The 19,973-nt window shown below is 37.6% G+C and overlaps 2 protein-coding genes and 1 long non-coding RNA gene across 4 annotated transcripts in view; all 3 read left to right on the top strand.

Moving 5' to 3' along the window:
* The first annotated feature begins 1,167 nt into the window (after positions 1-1,167).
* strap (serine/threonine kinase receptor associated protein) lies at positions 1,168-13,592 on the top strand. The gene is made up of 9 exons (XM_007577152.2): positions 1,168-1,600; positions 3,252-3,387; positions 4,780-4,861; positions 6,098-6,170; positions 7,919-8,018; positions 8,177-8,314; positions 9,557-9,693; positions 10,643-10,792; positions 12,953-13,592. The coding sequence occupies exons 1-9, from the start codon at positions 1,489-1,491 to the stop codon at positions 13,012-13,014; spliced, it is 990 nt and encodes a 329-aa protein (XP_007577214.1). The 5' UTR covers positions 1,168-1,488; the 3' UTR covers positions 13,015-13,592.
* Positions 13,593-14,594: 1,002 nt separating this feature from the next.
* Positions 14,595-16,200, top strand: LOC107833700 (uncharacterized). Its single transcript, XR_001659460.1, has 2 exons — positions 14,595-15,131; positions 15,168-16,200. It is a non-coding gene; the product is annotated as an uncharacterized LOC107833700 (long non-coding RNA).
* A 1,658-nt stretch (positions 16,201-17,858) lies between these two features.
* The window catches only part of gys2 (glycogen synthase 2), a 41,284-nt gene continuing 39,169 nt past the window's right edge, over positions 17,859-19,973 (top strand). For both annotated transcript variants that reach the window (XM_007577154.2, XM_007577155.2), the window contains exon 1: positions 17,859-18,222. In XM_007577154.2, coding sequence (XP_007577216.1) covers positions 18,099-18,222 — 124 coding nt within the window. In that variant the 5' untranslated portion in view covers positions 17,859-18,098. The remainder of the gene's footprint in view (positions 18,223-19,973) is intronic.

The raw sequence follows: 19,973 nt of genomic DNA on the forward strand, positions 1-19,973 counted from the left end.
TTTTGATGCTATACAGTCTGGTGTATAATGCTTCTTAAGTCCTCTGGACCTCCACTAAGTCTGAACCCTCCAGTCAATAGCATTGGCCAAATGTGCCAATGCACATTGTAAACAGCAAGACACAACCGTGAAATAGATACCTTATTAATGGTCTCTAATCTAAATGTAATCTCTTAGAATAAGCAGTTCAGCTGAGAACTGAACTGAACCAGAAGAAAATCGGGTGTCTTCCGTCAAAATATCTGATCACGGTCAAAGAAGTATCTTTTAAGATAATCAATTTTATCCCTGCAATTTTTTTCTCCAATGATACAAAAATGACACTGCTTATTCTGCCAACTCTATCAAGAAGATCTGACATTTATTCTGGTCCTGTCTCATGTATTTTCTGGAAAGACATTTGCAAATTTATTTCACAAAACATTCTAGCCAACTTTCTCCTTACTTCTAAAACTAAATTGTTTGGATTCTTCTCTTATCATACTAATGAGCTAAATTCATTCATTGCAAAATGTCATATGCATGAATAAAAAATTTGAAATAACAAACCTTCCTTCTAAATCTTTAAATATTTATTCAAATGATATATTGCAACACTTTAACATCCAAAAATACCAAAGCCATTAAAATAATTGATAGGTGTACTTACTTTAATTTATTTAAATTTTTTTATTTTCTAAATCTATTTATGTTTGCTATATAACACCCTAGCATATTGTATTGTTTCAATTCAAAACATGTTTTGATATTGATTTTGCTCTTTTGTCAACCCATTATTATTGTTCAACCCAGCGCCCCTCAAGTCTAGCATCTTTCAAAATAAAAGCTTATTTCCGGTTCAACCGGCTATCAAAGTAAAAGACTTTGTTATGACTAAGACTAAGGCTATGTAAAATGAAAAAGAGTTAATAAATTGCGTTGTTGTTGTTGGGTTTTTTTTAAACTAAGAAAGCAGTAAAACACATCTTTTTTTATGATATTTCACATGTGATTTTTCAAAAGTTATCTGATTCAACCGACTAATTTCAGTTCATATTAATGTATTTAACTGGTTGAACTCGCTGAAAACCATCAGAAGTAAGTGATATGAAATTGTTGACAATATTATTCGCGACAGATTTAATTTGAAAAACATGTTACCGGAAGGAAGTGTTAACCTTGTAGTCTCTGACGGGACACGCCGGGCTATTTCATTGCTACGGCAGTGTAGCCGCGTTGCACGTTGCTAGTTAGTTGCAATGTTGTAGCTATTAGCACGGCAGTCATTCCTTTGCTGGGACGTTTACATTGATTAATTCTTAATCCTAAGCTTTGTATAGTTTGGCTTTGAACAGCTGTCAACAGAAAATTATCAAGGAATCATTCGCTTTGCTGTAGTATTGTGTTTCTACTCGCCCATTTTTCTATCCATCTTGCTAGCTTGCTAGTTAGCCATATCTTAACGTTTCCTTCCTTTGAGCGAGCTTTCTTGTGTCCGGCTGGAAGACCATGGCAATGAGACAAACGCCTCTTACCTGCTCCGGGCACACCCGGCCTGTGGTTGACCTGGCCTTCAGTGGAATTACTCCCTATGGATACTTTCTCATCAGCGCCTGCAAAGGTGAGGCTTGTTTATAAGGTCTTGTTTACTAAGCTGTTATCCTATCTGATGACTAAATTCAAGCTTGATGACAGCACACTTCACAACAAACCAAATTTTAAGTTTGTATTTATTCAAATTACAGTTTTGTATTTCTAAAATTCATTTTTGTAGTTTTGATTTAATTAACCTAAACCTGCTGTTGCAAAGATTCAAATGAAACTTCTAAGTTTGTGGTTTGGCTATTTTTACTAACAGTTTAACGCTGTATCCCGTTTCCAAGAGTTATCTCTACCCTTTACTTTGCCTTCTCCCTCTACCTGTTGATTACTGATTCAGATTCAGGAAATTGTTGAACTTTCCGACTGTTTAACGGGACATTACTTTAAGAATCTGATATACAAGAGGAAAAATAAGTATTTGATACATCACTGTATTTTTTTTAAGTTTTCCCCGTTCATGAAGAAGGGAGAGGGTTGTAATTTTCATCTTAGGTCCACCAATGTGTGCCTATGAGACAGAATTATAAAAACCCTGCAGATTCACCAGGAATATAATTTGTGAATAATTGTTTTATTCCATTAAATAAATATTTGCAGGGCTCTAGATTAACTTAAAAATAAGCTCAAAAATCCCCTAAACAACAGTTTTACAGGATTTTTAGTCTATGTTTCAAGGTAATGTTGGCTTGTAAATAATGAGCTATTTATTTGTTGTCTTATAAACAAAGTTATTTATTTGAAGCAGAATTAAAACAGTAACTTACTACAAAAGTGGTAAGTGGTTCAACAAGCTTAAATTTAAATTTAAACACATCTCAAGATAAAATAAATATGTAAAATCCAAATTATTAGTATAAATGTTGTAACATTGCTTAGTAGCTTGTGTTTAGCTTGAGATGTTCAAGCCATTTTTTCTTCTGAAGAATTAAACTGGACTTGAACTTAGTGAAGAGAAGCTTTTCTGCCATGTCATAGCAGGGTTAAACTCGATTATCTGGGGTTGTTCAGTGTATTTTCATGTATGCATTTATGTGAGTGAATGAACTGATATGCTTTCTTTTAGTGCCTTATGACATGTTGTGAGTTGGTGTTATATAAATAAACTGAAACAAATAGGTCTATCACAATAACACATTTTGCTGTTATTGTGTATATATATTGAATATTTTCAATATTCAATATATTGAAAATATATTTTCAATATATTTTAAATATATTGAAAATGCAAGGTTTCTCTCTCAAAAACCAATAATCATTTTAATTTTAAGGAACACTTGATTCTAGAACTGGAAGATATTTGAAATATCCGAAGTAAAAACAACAACCAGTAGCGATAAATAAAAAGGAAATTAAAAAAACATACACAACCAAAACCATAAATAAAATGTATTAACTCTCTGTAAACAGAGTTGCCCTTCAAAAAATATTAATCAAAATAGAAATCGTTGTGCGCATTTTGATTTATTATGTGATTAATTGTTTATTTTGACAGGCTTATAACTGAATTAAGCATGAACTCCTGGCTTAATTCTAGCAGTGAACTCCTGCTACTTAGTGAAGTAGCAGGAGTTGGTTAAGAGCTATACTAACCAGCTAAGGTTCAGCTCAAGTCTATTGGTTAATAATTCTGTCTTTCAAGCCTTTTCTTGTTTATTTTTTCTCACTGTCAGATGGCAAGCCCATGTTGCGCCAGGGAGACACAGGGGACTGGATCGGAACGTTTCTGGGTCACAAAGGTGCTGTCTGGGGAGCCACTCTGAACACAGACGCCACCAAGGCAGCCACTGCTGCTGCTGACTTCACAGCGTGAGTGGGGGAATCCTTTATTGCCTGGATTCAACAAAGTAGCTGAGTTGTGTGTAGCTGACTCACTGTGCTTGTTTTGGTTTTTCTGTTCAGAGGGAAATTTTTGAGAAACTTCTAAAATATTTGTTGTTGGGGTTTATGGGTCAGCTGGAGTTAAAGCTGGCTGGACACACTTTTCACAACTTTTGAAGTCTTCACAGATTTTCAAAACATGTGGTCTTGACACTAGCTGACCAGATTCAACATATTTTTTTCCTGGAGTAAAAGAGTGATGGGCCTGCTGATTACTCAGAAAATGGTGCATTGGTGCATTTATCAAACCATCTAAACTGCTAGAGTGACATTTCGAGGTAGATGTCAGTAAAGAAGAACATGCTCAGAATGTGGACAAACCATATTTCTGTTTTACTCCACCATAAAATGAATTAAATAGCAGTGTTTCCCCCCAGAAAACCTGCTAAGCCTGGTGGTAGAGGCATTAGGGCAGTCCACCAGCGGCCCACCATGTTGTGTTAAAAAATGTTCAGTCACAAAAATTCAGAGGTGCATACAGGTGTCATAATTTTGAAATAATATCATGTGAAGCCAACAGGCAGGTGTAGGGACAGCGCCCTCTTCAATGCATCTACTATAAACCTAGTTTAATCCATCTTTACTGTCACTGTTCTTGGTGTATAAAATAAAAGATGCTTCGCTTGGTGGGGGTGAAGTAAAGCCTGGTGGCCCGCCAGGCTTATAATACATGAGGAAAACGCTCAATACTCAATACATAAGTTTTTTGTACAAGTAAAATTTCCCAAATGAACATTTTATTTGGACAGTCCTGTTTTTTTGTTTTTTTAGGGCCTACATGAAAAAAAAAATACATGTGTATTGTGTAAAAGTAATAATGTACATCAGAGGAGCACCCAAAGGCGACCAACTGGAGGAAGTGCAGAGATAATTTCTCTGGTGGGAAAATCTGCAAAATGGTCTCCACAGATCCAGTCTTTAAAAGTCCTATTTGCAGTTTCCAAAGGCTGTGTTTCCTACAAGGTTTGCAGGAAACACAGCAAAATTTGTTGATTAGACTAAAATGGACTTCTTCACAGTAGTAGATAGTGGTGGCAGCATCATGCTGTGGAGACACTTACCCAGGAAGGCTTTGTGGTTGCTGTGTGTTTGTGTGTGTGTGTGTGTGTGTGTGTGTGTGTGTGTGTGTGTGTATAGAAAAGACTGAGTGTTGAAAATCACACAGAGAGATAAGTTGTGTGTAGCTCCACCACTGCTTCAAGTTTCACCCCACGCTTCCTTCTGTTTTAAAGTTTCTGACTCGATCCTGTTTTTATCACTTAGATGATTTTTATTTTTGAAGTGAATCGGCACCTAGCCACTTCCTCTGTGGTTTTGCAGGAAGGTTTGGGATGCTGTAAGCGGAGACGAGGTCCTCTCACTGGCACACAAACACATTGTCAAGTCTGTCAACTTTACTCAGGTTAGTTCAGTTTTGTATCTGTGTGTTCTCACCACTGATATTTTACTGCAATCTGCAATATAGCCGTGATTGCTTTTATACAGACTGTAAAACAAAACCTGTATGGGTCAAGGGCTGTATGATATAGTTGCAAATACACCTATGGAACGTTTTTAGATTTTTTTAGATAGAAATATAAAATATTGTGCATAATGGATAACCCACTCTTTATTTCTTTAAAATTTCTCTTTCAAACAGCATTGACTTCCTGTAGTCCTTGAAAGGTGCCTTCATCAGTAGTATTCTAGTCTGTCTAAGGCCATGTGATGTTTTCTAAGGGATAATGTTTTATTTTTCTGTGACAGTTTTCTACCCACCAACTGCTCACCAGAGGACTGTTTCACAAAACCAGAATAGCGGATTAAGCCGGGATTTTCTGGCTCTCCTGGCTTAATTAAGCCTCAATTACGATGGCGATTTATCTTGTGCAGCTAGCCTGCTCCAGACCGAGCTAACAGCCAAGCATAGTTAATCCTGGAGCCTTACCCGTTCGGTCAGCAGTCACACTGATTATAAACTGGCATTTTGACTTAACATAACCCTCCATCTAAAGATGTTTGGTGTGAGCTATGGCATACTTGGTTTATCTAGCATCGGCGTAGCATCAGTGAATGTGTGATCGATTTAATCGGTCTGTTGAAGAAATCTGTGGATGCGCATTCATCTGAATTACTTCAGCCTGGCTCCAAATAGCTGCACCTCCTCAGCCTGGTTTGGTCTTTACGAAGATGATAGTCAGGATGATTTGGAGGTGAATATGTTTTTTCATAGTTAACATTTTTAACTGAATAAACATAAACATATATAATAACGACCTTTACATATAATAATAAACATTTCCACATATCATCTCTGATATCCACCGGACTCTCAGTTGCGCGATATCTCAGCTGTTTGGGATTCCCCTCTGTTCTTACGTCACCGCGCTTTCTGATTGGCTACCTGTCACATTCAACAGGTTGTATTGTCGTTCCCAGTCAGAGTAAACCCCACAGGCTGCGATAAAAGGGCCAAGACAACCCAAATTGGGTATATTCAGGATTTAGCGGGAACATCAACATGCAGAAGCCTTATCTGACGGTTCACCCCCCCCCCCACGCCCCCCGGGCCGCAGCAAAATTTTCCAAGTCTTGACCAGTCCGCAGTAATAAAAAGGTTGGAGACCACTGCACTAAATGACCTGCCTCTTTTCTTCAGGACAGCAATTGTCTGCTGACTGGAGGAAATGATAAGCTGCTGCGCATCTACGATCTTAGCAAACCTGATGCTGGTAAGTCAGCCTGTAGGAAAAGAAACATGGAGACCATCCTTCTTTGAAGCTTCTCTTGCAAAGTGACAGCCTTGATTTTTATGAGTTGAAAAGTCCAAGCAGTATAAGTGTTCCAACGTATGTTAGATAATATAAAATAAAGAGTGAGACTTGACATAATGATTGAAAATTTAGAACTTCTTAGTAACTAAAGAAGTATTTATTTTGACTAGCAAGATGGTAAATGCGTCAGTTTCAATAGGTTCAGGACAGTTTAAACTATTGTTTTATTACAGTGTTTAGTTTGGGAGACTTCCCTGTGGCCATTGGAATAAGGCTACAGCTGAATACTTTGAACTAATTAATAACCCACTGTCAATCAAATGTCCCTGACTAACAAATCAAATGCATCCTTTCAGAGGAGAAAGGAGTTGGCTGTGATCTTACATACTGGCTTATCTCTAAACCCTGATTTACATGAGATTGTTCATGAGACCCAAAACGAGAGCAGGGCTGACAAACCAGACACTCAAAGTAGATTGCAAGCTTTTAAATTTCAAAATAATAAATGTATTATTTTAACATTAGAATTTATTTTTTTCTTTTTCTTTATTCAGCCAATCTGTTTATTGTATATTGCGTCACTCTAATGTTCTCACATCTGATTGGCTCATGATATTTAATTGTCCTGTGATGTTTGTTTGTGTCATGTTACTGATGTATAAGCCAAGTTACACAGAGTCATTTGGCTAGAACTACAATCTGCCGAGAGTACAACAGCAGAAGAAGGCAGATGGCGTTCTGAAGATCCTGAAACCCGACTCCTTAAAAAGCATCCTCCACTGCGAAGAGAGAAGAGCCGAGCTGAACAAGATGGCTGTTGATGTTAATTCAGTATTTGGAAGCGTGGCCAACATAGACTGAACAGCTTCATTCGCTTCCTCTGCTGCTATTGCTGAAACTACAGGCAGACTATAATTCTAAAACAGAGCAGAAAATAAATGTCAGTGTTCATAACTTCTCCTTCTGTTCACTGACTGTAGAAATTTTAGTTTAGGAATCCACTACAGAGGGAGAAAGCCCAGACTGAACTGTGAAGAGATTAGAATTGAGTGGGATAACATAAGGAGGCAATGCCAGGTTAACATAATGTCTATTTTTGCATTTAAAAAGACTACAGACTATTGACTGATAGACATGCAATACCAACAAAAATCCTCCAGTGTCCCAGACTTCTCCAGCTGGGCTGGAGGTCGGTGCAGGAGGTAGATGATGGAGTCATTCACCTCAAGACCAGGCTGGTAGGCAAGCCTTCACCAGGACGTCACCAGGGGGCCGTAAATGGCTGAACACCAGCCTGTTGACAGTCTTCATCAGATGTGAAGTCAGGCCACCGGCCCCCAGTTGCTGAGGTCTTTAGGATGTTTAGTCTCTTGTAGTGGTTCCACACAGCAGGTCTTCCACAGCTTCAGGCTCAGGCTGAACATGTATTCTATGATGCCACTATGTTGATCTGCACAGTACATCAAGAGCCTGGACCTGATGCCGTTTGGACCTGCAGCCTAGCATAGCATCATTGATAACTACCACATAACATACCATCTATAATGTAGAACCGTACGCCTTCAACTGTGCTCGTGTCAGAAGAGAATTGTCTCGTATCTAAAGCTCAGCAAATGAAACCTATTGTTTCCTGCTGTAAGTAGCAATAGCAGTGATGTTAAGCTAGCCAGGCTGACCATTGACTTGTCTGCTTATGTGTGTTGTAGCTCCTCAGGAGATTGCAGGTCACAGCTCAGCCATAAAGAAGTCTCTATGGTGCAACAACGACAGTCAGATCCTCTCTGCTGCTGAAGATAAAACTGTCAGGTTTGTATTTTGTCTTCTCATGGAGACTTCCTCTGCTACATGTTGCTTGGTGTCAGACTTGCACTTCAGCCAGACTCTGGTTGCATATTGACTGCTAAACTGTCAAACAGTTCAGTGCTGAGAAACAGTTTGAGATTGGAAACTGTGTGTGTGTCCAGGCTTTGGGACAGTAGATCCATGGAGGAAGTGAAGACTCTCACATTTGACACGTCTGTGAGCAGCATGGAGTATCTTGCTGACGGGGAGATACTTGTGATAACGTATGGAAAGACCATAGCTTTCTACAACGCTCTGAGGTACTGCTACCCTCTCACCATGGTCACTTAATGCTTCACAAGTACATCCATGTTGTTTCCTCTCCTAGCTGAAGCAGTGTGCTGTAGGGGTGCAAGGTTTCCTCCAGAAAACTTGCTAAGCCCATTGGTTGGGTGCTAGGACAGTCAGTCATCCAGCGACCCATTGTATTTTTGAGCTAAACAATGTTAAAAGTTGACAAGAATTTAGAAAATATAACTTGATAATTATGTGTTATTAAAAGATTGGAAGATTAACACCTGAACACCTGCTATAAAGCCTTAAAACTATTTAAATAAACAATGCTAATTCTGGTGGGGGCACAAGCAAAGCCTGGTTGCCCGCCAGTCTTATGATACACTGGGAGAAGACCTGGGGTGTGTGATGTAGCCAAGTAATGATGCCATGATACATTTTTTTAAATACCTGTAATATCACAGACAATATTCCACAATAACACAATAAAAAATAGTCTGCTTTTTAAATTCCAGTTGGCCAAAGAAATCTTTTTTTTTTATTTTGGAAAAAAAAAATAAAAAATAAAAATTATATATATATATATATATATATCCATCATATATAAATATGTACAAAAACACACAATGAATCTAGTGCATCAAGGAAAATATAACAAATGAATAAATACGAACATAAACTAATTTTGACTCCCATCCTGCAGTGTGGTTTGCATTGCTTTACCAACAATGAACCACTGATTTAAATATTATTTAGCAGACATTACTTTAGCAGCTAGCTTCTTCTCTGTTTCTGGGTAATTGTCATATCCTTGGGTTTCCAGGATACGCAAAGATACGGTGCTGAAAGAACAGACAGAAAATGTTCTCCTATTTCATGCAACTCAATGGTCCTGAGCCTTGCACTAAGCTTCCAGTTATTTATGTATTTTTTGAGAAGCTGTCGGTGTTTCAGAATGTATTTTTCACTGACTGGTCTATTCTGTCTGTGTGGAGAAAGGAGCTGATCGGATGCACAGCTAAGTATGGAAGTAAGTATGGTGGTGTTGAGTGTTTACTTACTTCCAGCATTTTTCACAGGTTGATGTTCATTCTGACTTCTGCATTTTTTTCTTGGTCTAGTGTTTAGAACCAGAGCTGACAAATCAATGCTGGCGTATTTATGTATATATCAAACATACATAAATACACAGAATAGTAATCTGAGCTGATTGTTATCCATCTCTAAATAATCACTGTGGGTTCTAACCAGTGGTTTTTCTTGTTAAGCTTGGACCTTATTAAGACGGTGGAGGCACCAGCTCCCATCAACTCAGCCTCCCTCCATCCAGAAAAGGACTTCTTTGTTGCTGGCGGTGATGACTTCAAGCTATACAAGTTTGACTATAGCACTAAGGAAGAGTTGGGTAAGAGTACTAAAACTTTTTTATTAGCATGTTGTTGACCAGAAGATTGTTGGGCTTAAACAGAGGAACTTCTTTGGATGATCAGAGGGAAGGCAGTTGTGTTTCAATTTAAAAATATTTCAACATATGACCTAATTAAATAGGAGCATTCTCTGGGGATACTACGCTGATGTTAACCCTTGGCAAAATATATATTTGTATGTAAAATTCAAACATTTGGTTTCAGAGCTGTTAACTGGTTTAAAGGGAAGTAGGTAAGGTTAGCATCTTAAAAAAGAACTGTACAGTTTCTTCATATGTTAACAAGGAATCCTGTTCTTAAATCAGAAATGTACTCTCTTGTTCTTATTAATTCAGTAACAGCTTTGCAGGCTTTAAGTGACCAAGTCATGTTTATTTATATAACATTTCAGCAACAAGGCAGTTCAAATGCTTTACATGATGATATCAGACAGTAACAAATTATAATACAAGCAGCAAACATTACATTTAGTCAAATATCAGCAAAAATCATGAAGCAAGTACATATCAAATGTATTAATCAATGTTCCAGTAGTTTTTAATCAAAAGCAACTCTTAACAGGTTCAGTGTTTTGGCTGTTTTACAGTTTTCTGGAATTTTATTCCAGATTTGTGCTGCACAGAAGCTGAATGCTGCTTCTCCATGTTTGGTTCTGATTCTGGATGCAGAGCAGAACCAGAAGACCTGAGAGGTTCTGGAAGGTTGATACAGCAACAGCAGATCTTTAAAATGTCCTGTGGTGCTAAACCGTTCAGTGATTTATAATCAAAAGTTTTGTCATCCAGACAGTTTAAATGGTGTAAACCTCTTCAGTGTTGTCAGCCAGGCTGATCTTGTTTTTTTTTTACAGCGGTTATATGTTACAAAAGTTAATGTGGTTAATTGTTGTTAATTAGCTTCAAGTTTTCTGTGATGTCCTCTCTGCAGAGTCGTATAAAGGCCACTTTGGTCCAGTGCACTGTGTGCGCTTCAGTCCTGATGGGGAGCTGTACGCCAGTGGCTCTGAGGACGGCACGCTCAGACTGTGGCAGACGGCGGTGGGGAAAACCTATGGCCTGTGGAAATGTGTTCTTCCTGGTAACTCTTACTTTGATCACTGACAGATTTTTGTCACATTGTCAGTAGGATTGGAGCAAGTCTTACAATGATTTGATTCAAAAAATATTCTCTTGCATGGATTTATATCTAATTCATATACGTCATACAGCTCAGATGCCCTGTCTTCTTTCTGCACATGGTGAGACGTTTCATAGGGACGTTTGTTGTGGTTGCTCACGTGATCGAGAGAGACGGGAAACGATGAGGGAAAGAAAGAAACTGAGTTTGCTTATCCAATCGGTTATGGCCTCCACTCTAAATGTAGCTTTGACCGAGCTTCTCTCAGGAGTCTGCTCACCCTAACCCTAAACCAATAATGAAATAAGTTGTTCTCGTTTATGATTCTCAATGAATAAACAACTGAGTGAACTCTTTGGACCACTATGTCTTTTGGTCATTTGAATTGCCTTTTAGGAATGGGTAATATTAAAGAAGAAACAAATGGTGATGTAGTTTTCTTTTTTTATTTATTTTTATACGTTGTTTTGGCACTAGGGCATTTTTGAATGAACCCAGCTGACCACAGCTTCTGGACATGGTGCTCTATCCACCGAACCCCACTTATTTGATTTAAAATACAAAGCATTTCTCTCTTTCAGTGTCAAAAAGGATGAACAGATTAAAAAAAATGTTTTATTTTCTATTTCGTATAACAAAAAATAACTTTAAAACAAACAAAAAAAGTCCTGTTGTCCATACTGCATTACCAGGTATGGTCACTGACATGACAAGAGCTCCAAAGTGGGAGAAAGAAAATCAAATGACCAAAAGATGTACAGATGTACGTCACATCGGTCAGTCATTCTCCTGCAGGGTTTCCCTAGAAAACTAGCTAAGCCCAGGGCTTGGGGCAGTAGGGCAGTCATCCAGAGACCCACCATGTTTTTGAGTTAAAACATTTTTTAAAGTTGACAGGTAATTTGAAAATATCACTTGATAGTCATTAGGGCTGTTGTAAACAAATGTTTTAGTAATCGAGTAAGCTATCAATTATTCTTACGATTAAAGTAATCGGATAAAAAAAAAAGATGAAATAAAACATTGGTAAATCTAACATAACAGCAGTGTTGCTATTGCATATCAACATTAGTCCAATTTTTCATATTTGAGCATCCCTAACAGTAACTTTTCAGTAGTTTAGAAAACTAACCTGTAACAATAATAACTCACTTTCTAAGTTAACTTGAAGAAAAGTTATAGAAAAATCTGAAATTATATTGAATTTAATAAAGAGGCAGGCTCTTTATTGTGCTCACAAATAGCCTGTCTATTTGTGAGCAGGCTATTATAAAAAAAGTCTATGCTCCAGCTTTCTGTTTATGTATTAATCTTTAGTCAGTTTAATAGATGAACTCTCACCTTGCTCAGCCATTTATAGTGTTTGTGTTCATGTTAGCGACGGGATTTAACTCCTGCATTCGTCACACACAGAAACGCATCTACCAGGTATGTAACGTCACGATGCTCTTCGCCACCCATTGGTTGTGACCAGGATGATATGGAATTTATTTCCCGGTATTTTCAGTAAAGCTATGCATTAGCACAGCCGCCCGTAGTGTTCAGTCTATCCGCTCACCTGTATAAATAATCCCGCCATGTTTGTCCCACCGTTCGCTCTGAACCAGCAGCTGCGGGAGGAGAAGTACTCCAAGTATCGCTCCCGTCATTTTAAGGATGTTTTTTTGTCGTTTTAAGGAAGAACGACAAAAATCAGTATCATGACTCAGTAAAATCCTCCCAGGCTGAACTTGAAAACTGGACATTATGCTGCCAACACTTAGCTTTCGTCAACAACTCAGGCGGAAGTGAGAGAGCAAATGCCGGAGAGAGAGCCGGAACACGGTGCGCTAAATGATAAAACATAACTTATCGAAGCTTCGAGGCAGATCAGTTTTACTTGAGGAATTTTAATAATCAAGGTACTGGAATCACTCGAGGAATCGTTTCAGCCCTGATGGTTATGCATTACTGGAAGACTGGCAGATTAATATCTAAACACAAACTAATGTTTTAAATGAATGCAATAATAAAAAATAAAAAAGCAATGCTAAGCCTGATGGCCCACCATGTTTATAATACACGGAGGGAAACTCTGCTCCTGCACTTCTAACTGCTTGTGTTGGGGTTTTGTGTGTTTAGAGGACCTGGGAACAGAGAACTCTGAGCAGCTGTACAGCTCGACCCCTGAGATCAAAGCCTGAGGACGGAGGCTCAGCTGAGGAAGGAGAGAAACAAAGAGGCGATGAGCGTCACGGGGTTGCTGCAGTGTCTTTTACCAGGCCACATCAAGGAACAGAATCCGAAACATCTCCATCCACCGGGAACTGATGTTGGTATTCTGAGTGCTCTGTTTGTCATTGACCAATAATGATACACCCTTTTCTTCTTTTTTAAAGTCCTCCGAGGACAGGTTTGGCTGCAGAGGAAAACAGTAGAGCTGTGAGTCGAGGCTGACTGCTGCCTGCTTTCTCTCTGATCAGCCACGTTCTGAAGACCTCAACTTCTTTTAAATTCCTTGTTATCGGCACAAACCCCAAATGTTAAGATGCTTGGCTCAGTTTTGGTTTCAATATTAAGCTTTTAAGAAGCTGGACCAAGGCATTTGTTTTCAGTTCATAGTTACAGAAATACCAGAAGTAGTTGCACAGTTTGTGCTGAAGGCGAGGTGATTTCATTTCTCCAAACATGATGACTTTGAGTATTTGCTGGTGTTTTACTGGATAAGTCATAAAAAGTGTCCAAATAAAAGAAAAATATTGTTTTGTGATTACTTGGAAAAGAAAGAAATGTCACTGGATTTTCCATGTTGCTTTTTCATTTGTGTCCAGTATAAAATAAATGAACTTTGGTTTTATTTGTAAGTAATCCACACAGCCCACTGTTTGGTGTTTTTTTGTTAATCTGTGCATTTTTAACACAATTTGTTAAAGGTCAAATGGATTACTTCTTTTTTTTTCTGTATGTTAGGAGTAGAGTCTGAAACTTCTGCTTTAATATATCTTGGAAGAAAAGAAATCCAAAGTATTACTGAAAAGTCATAAAAAATGAATTGTTGGGAGGTAGTTCTAGTTTGGCTTTACTGACCCCACAGTCCTACCATTCTCCTGGACATGTTTCTGCCAGGATGTTTTCTGTCCACTAACATCCTACCACATATTCAGTCTTAAGTCACAAACATGGAGTTTTGTCATTTTTTCCTTTAATTGTTTCAGCTAATATTTCTGGTTTTCTTCATGTTGTCAATGAACTAATTACCACAACTTATGTTCTGTAAGTGATCATTTAACTGGAAAGATGATTCCTGAATTGAGCCTTCATTCATTAATGACCTGCTTAAGACAAGGTCATGGGAGCTGCTGCCTGTGTCCAGAAGTCCAGAGTAACGGACAGTTTTTGCCTGAACAGGAAGCCAGTCCATTAGATAAGTGGTGATGTTTGTTTTGGAAAAGGAAATTTTTAAATGTTAGATTTACTTCATCAGGACATGTCATATTTACAGCAGTCATTACTGTGCAGCAGGGTGTGTGTGTTTTAGCAAAGCCACAATGTACAGTTTGATGAAATTCATTTGTACTTTTGGAGACTTGCCTTTTTTGCCAGGAGCTGCTGTTGCAGACATACACCACTTTAACCAATAGGGGGCACTTTAACTGTCAAAGTGAGTATACAGCATATAGACTTAGCAGTGCAGCTGAATGCATATGACTGACTCCCTTCCACTGGCATTCACTGTTTCTCCATGATTGTTTAAAACATTTCCTTGGGAGAAAGGAAAGTCATTTTGTCAACATGATCATTGTTTACATGATCATGTAAACAATGGGCATAATTTCATATGCACATGTGCTCAATAAGACAATGTAGCATTTTTCTGCTCCTTATGCACAGAACTATGATATGTTATGAGGCATATCGACAATGCTACATTTTTTTCATTTAAATTCTGCATTGCCAGCTATTTTTAGAGATTCATTATACAGTAAAATGTTTAAATCTTTTTAGAATTTCCGTTAATATGACTTATTGGCAAAGAAAAGCCAAATTCAGTGTCTCAGAAAATTAGAATTACACCAATGAAAAATTGATATTTTAAGCACAAATGTCAGACTTCTATAAGACTGTACGTCTGTATGAACGCAGAGCCTGGTTGGCATTTTGCATCAAAGCACCGTGGCAAAGAGACGGCCGGCCTGCAGTTCTACTGAGGTTTTAATGGAAACCCAGTCTGTTTTGATAACTTCCTTCACATCATCTGACTTGTTGGGTCTGTGTCTCACCTTCCACCAGACCTAACCACCTCATAGATTTTTTTACTGAGGTTAAAGGTCACAGGAATTGGCAGACTAATCAACAGGAACACCATGGTCACTGAAGCAGCTTTTGGAAGTGTGTGTAGATGCTTTGAGTTAAGTATAAGTTTCCACTGATGATCTTTGTCACAGTAGTATAATATTCTGAGGCTAAATTTTGGGTTTTCATTATCTGAAGCAATAATTAACATTACAAGGAAAGGCTTGGAATGTATGACTTGATTTTATATGAGTTTCACTTTCTGAGAAATGAATTCAGTTTTACATTATATTCAAATATTTTGGCGATATATTATGTCAACAACAAAGTCCTATTCTTTTCTTTAGTTTGCTTTAGTTAGCTATCTGTTAAAATCCAGTTTTAACGAGCTACAAAATGTTTTAATAGAATACTAGGTCAAGTGTAATTGTTAGAATCTCAACACTTCTAACAATTCTAAATTAAAAAGTTATTTTTGTAAATCAGTTCAAAAAGTAAAATGTATGAATTTATTTCCCTTTATATCATCTTATAATTTGTTCTATGATCAAAAACACGTTGCTTTGATTCATTCATGCATGTTGAATCTTGAATCTGGTGGCAGCCATTCAGGGCTGGCTATAGGCACCTTTTTACCCAAAGCACTTCCTGGTTCCAGTTAAGGGGTTAAGCTAACGCTTCAACTAGTTGGCAGATAATTTCCAGTCTAAGATATTTACAAATTTACAAAATCACGCTTTCAAAATAAAACAAATTTCCACTGTGACACAATGACCGACTGCTTTGACATTTTTCAGTCAGGTTTCTATGCTCACCACATACATACAAATTGTGGAAGAACCACAGTGCAGCATTTCACACTGTTGACCATGACTGGAGAGCTGGGTCAGATTCTGGCACAGAACTTGAGTCTTACCCAAAGAACTGGGATTTCTTTGTGTCAATTGGTGACTTCTCATTGGAGCAAGTAGAGGTCACATCTGACCTCAAGGTTCAATTCATGAACCTGGTTAAATCATATGAGCATGCTCACACTTGTCCATATTATAACAAGGAATAAGACTAGTTTAAGTACACAGATGATTCAAAGCTCTACATTACTATTCCAGGTGACTTCAAACCCATCCAATCACTGAACAGATGCTTAGAACCATACCACACCAACTTTATTTATAAAGCACTTTAAAACAACCACAGCTGATACAAAGTGCTGTACATTAAAACACAACATAACAATAAAATAAAATAAAAATAAAAAACTCTTACAGTTTAAAAACAAACAATTTAAAACTAGATCCTGCTGGAGTTGAAAGCCAAGTAAAATAGATGGGTTTTAAGACGAGCTTTAAAGTGGACAGTGAAGGGGCCTCTCTGACTTGCAAAGGTAAGTTGTTCCATAATTTGGGGCCCATGACAGAGAAGCCCTGTCCCCTCTGAGCTTCCTTCTTGATCTCAGTACCTCCAAGAGCAGCTGATCTGCTGACCTGGGAGACCGATAGGGTATGAGGGGTGAAGAAGCTCAGAGAGGTAAGCCGGGACAAGATTATGTAGTGATTTAAAAACAAACATAAGAATTTTAAAATGAATCCTAAAATATACAGGCAGCCAGTGAAGTGAGGCCAGGACAGGGGTCACATGTTCCCTCTTTCGAGTTCCTGTCAAAAGTCGTGCAGCAGCATCTGAACCAGCTGCAGACGTGAGAGCAGCGACTGACTGACTACCAGATAAAGTGAGTTACAGTAATCCAGTCGAGTTGAAATAAAAGCGTGGATCACTGTTTGAAAATGCTGCTTGGAAAGAAAAGATTTCACTGACGCCAGTCGCCTTAAATGATGAAAGCTGGACTTAACCACGGCTCTGATTTGGCCATTAAAATCACTGTCCACCTTAAAACCAAGATCTGTAATAACAGGTTTAAAAAGTCAGCCTGCTTCCACCTGAGGAACATTAAAGGAATAATGTCTCAGCAAGATCTATAGAAACTCAGCCATGTGTTTATTTTTAATCGCATTGCAACTGTGTCTTCTCAGGTCTGCCTTAAAAAATCGGATCCAGAACGCTGCTGGTGGAGTTCTGACTAAAACCAGGAAGGGAGAGCACATTATCCAGTTCTACAGTCCTTACACTGAGAGAACAGACTTTAAAATACTGTTAGTTTATGAATCATAAAACATTAAAGACCTGTTATTGTTGCATCATTCTTCTCTGGTTTAGCTCTCGTCTACTTTGGATCTTCAGTCAGAACCAAACACGGAGAAGCAGCATTCAGTTTTTATGCTCCTATAATCTGGAACCAAGTTCCAGAAAACTGCACAGCAGCCAAATCACTAAGTTCATTTAAATCAATTTTAACTGATTTAATCTTTGATGAATATTAACTGGAAAATAGATTAATTTTGGCTTGGATTACGGTTTTTTGTTACTTTGTCATTGCTTCTCATTATTCTGATACTGCAATGTAAAGTGTCTTTCTTTTTTTGTTTTGAATTGTGTTCATATCAAGTAAATCTTGTTCCTAAAATGAATAAGGTATGATCTTGAATTGATGTAACTCTTGCTGTCATGTAATGGTCCTTTCATACTGTCCCTACCAAAACTAAATCCTCTATATGCCTGTATACACTGCGCTGTAACCACATTTTGGAGAAAATATTTGCACAGTTTATCACATGGGTTTGTTTGTCCAATAATGTTCATCAGGCAGTCCTGCTGCCCTCTTTCCTCACTTTGATCTCCAGACCATTTTTCCTGACGTGTGAGTGTTGGAGGTAAACGTCCCTCCTGCTGGCATCAGGTCATGCTCAGTAGGCGGGGTGGAAGCTCTTTACCCTCCTGACTCTCTGCTGCTTCGTCCATTCTGCCTCATGTCAGTTCTGTTCCTACTGAGTTCAGGACCTACAAGTGCATACCCTACAATTCTAAAAGATTTTCTCTGAAAACTACAGAGGAGTGGCTATTTTCCATTTGTTTCTACTGCACTTCAAGAAATAACAATATGCCATTGTCACGTTCCCTGTCCATTACATCCCTGAGTGGGCTGTTTCCAGCCTGGGAGGACGATGAGCTGCCTGTGGAAGACCTGATGCTTTTTGAAGTGGCATGGGAGGTCACCAACAAAGGTCAGACACACTGCAACTCAGCTGTTCCTACTTTATCTAAGGTCTTTTACTTTAAGACAGATTTCTTTAAACCTTAACCAGATAAAACTGGTACAGCTTCCCAGTTGATCACAAACTTATTATTATAAGTGTAATTCTGTTCAGAGTATGTGATAAAGGTAAAATCACTCTGGTTTGGCAAATGAAGATTTCCTCACAATAAGAATACATTCTCTGGCATTGTTTTCCTAAAACATAATCTTTGCTCTTCAACAAGTAAATATTGCTCCACAGAGCACAGTGTCTACTCTCTGTGTGGAGTTAAACATTAAGCTGTAGATAAGCTGGATAAGTGGCAGAGATGGGCCCCGCTCTATGTATTTGTCTTCTGTCTTTTCTTTATCCCATTTAAAAGAAGTGATTCAGTGTGGATTGTGACTTCCAGAAAAAAAACACATTAAAAAACAAAATTAGAAAACAAACCAATGACAAAGTTAAGATTCCAAAAACTAAATGTTTATTTATTTTTGTGCAAATTCATACAATAGCTTTTATTTAAAAATGTTGGTCTTTGAAATAAATTGCCACAGGTACAGATGGGAAAGATAAAACAACAAACACATTTCCTAATTACAGAACTTAATTTTCAGTAATTATATCCAATAATAAGAAGTAAGAAGTTCAGTCACACTACTGACCCACAGTCATTCAACCTAAAATGGTCAAATGTTTCTTTCTTTTAGGTCTTTTCACACCAACCAGGTATAGCCAAAGATGAAAACATTTAATAATACTATTTGGTGTTAAATAGAAAAAAAAAAAAAGACCATTTGTTTAATGCAAAGATATGGAGCCCCAAAGGGGACACATCGGATCTTTTTATATTATTGTTTTCACAGAGGTTTTCCGTTTCCAAGCAATGATGATAAATTTACTAGTCAATTCATGTGGACCATCGAGTACTGAATATTTTTGTCCTACTATATAAGGTTTTAAGCATGCAAGTTAATTTCTCATTTGTGAGATATATACAGTTTTACTTCTTTTTCTTTAGGATACAAACCCACCATAAACTTAGGTGCTAGAATGACGGAGACAGAACTGGTCAAACATGAGCTTTCTATTCCTGCTCGAAAACAGAAACATGACAGAAGCGCTCTGTAAGAAAGGAACAAAGGAACACAGAAAGGCAAGAGACATCCAAACTATTTGGACTATTCTGAGTTATTTTAACAGGGTGATACCGCCATCTGCTGACAGTTTTGTTTGTGGAGTCTTTTTTTTATGTTGATAAGTCTGACTGGTTAATAAAGTATGGAGGACCAAAACTGACATAATAATAAATAAAAGAATAAATATATAAATAAAAGAATAAATATATATCAGACATGAATAAAAAAAGAATAAATATATAAATAAAAGAATAAATATATATCCAACATAATAATAAATAAAAGAATCAATATAAAAATAAAAGTAGAAATATATAAATAAAAGAATCAATATAAAAATAAAAGTAGAAATATACAAGTAAAATAATAAATATATATTTTGATAAGAAATAAAAGCATAATATATATTTCCATTTTCTGTATTTATTTCTGTATTGTTTTCTGTATTATTTCCTCGCTGTATTTCTGCTTCGTTGATATGTAAATGAGGTGGGCAGCAGCCTTCTACGTCCAGCTCTCTATTGGTCAATAAACAGGAAAAAGAACGATCCGTGTGCAGATCGATTGTGAATGCCTGCGCTGTGGTCCTCTTCGGAGAGA

The sequence above is a fragment of the Poecilia formosa genome, unplaced genomic scaffold (genome assembly GCF_000485575.1).
Source record: "Poecilia formosa unplaced genomic scaffold, Poecilia_formosa-5.1.2 Scaffold429, whole genome shotgun sequence".
Lineage (NCBI taxonomy): Eukaryota > Metazoa > Chordata > Actinopteri > Cyprinodontiformes > Poeciliidae > Poecilia > Poecilia formosa.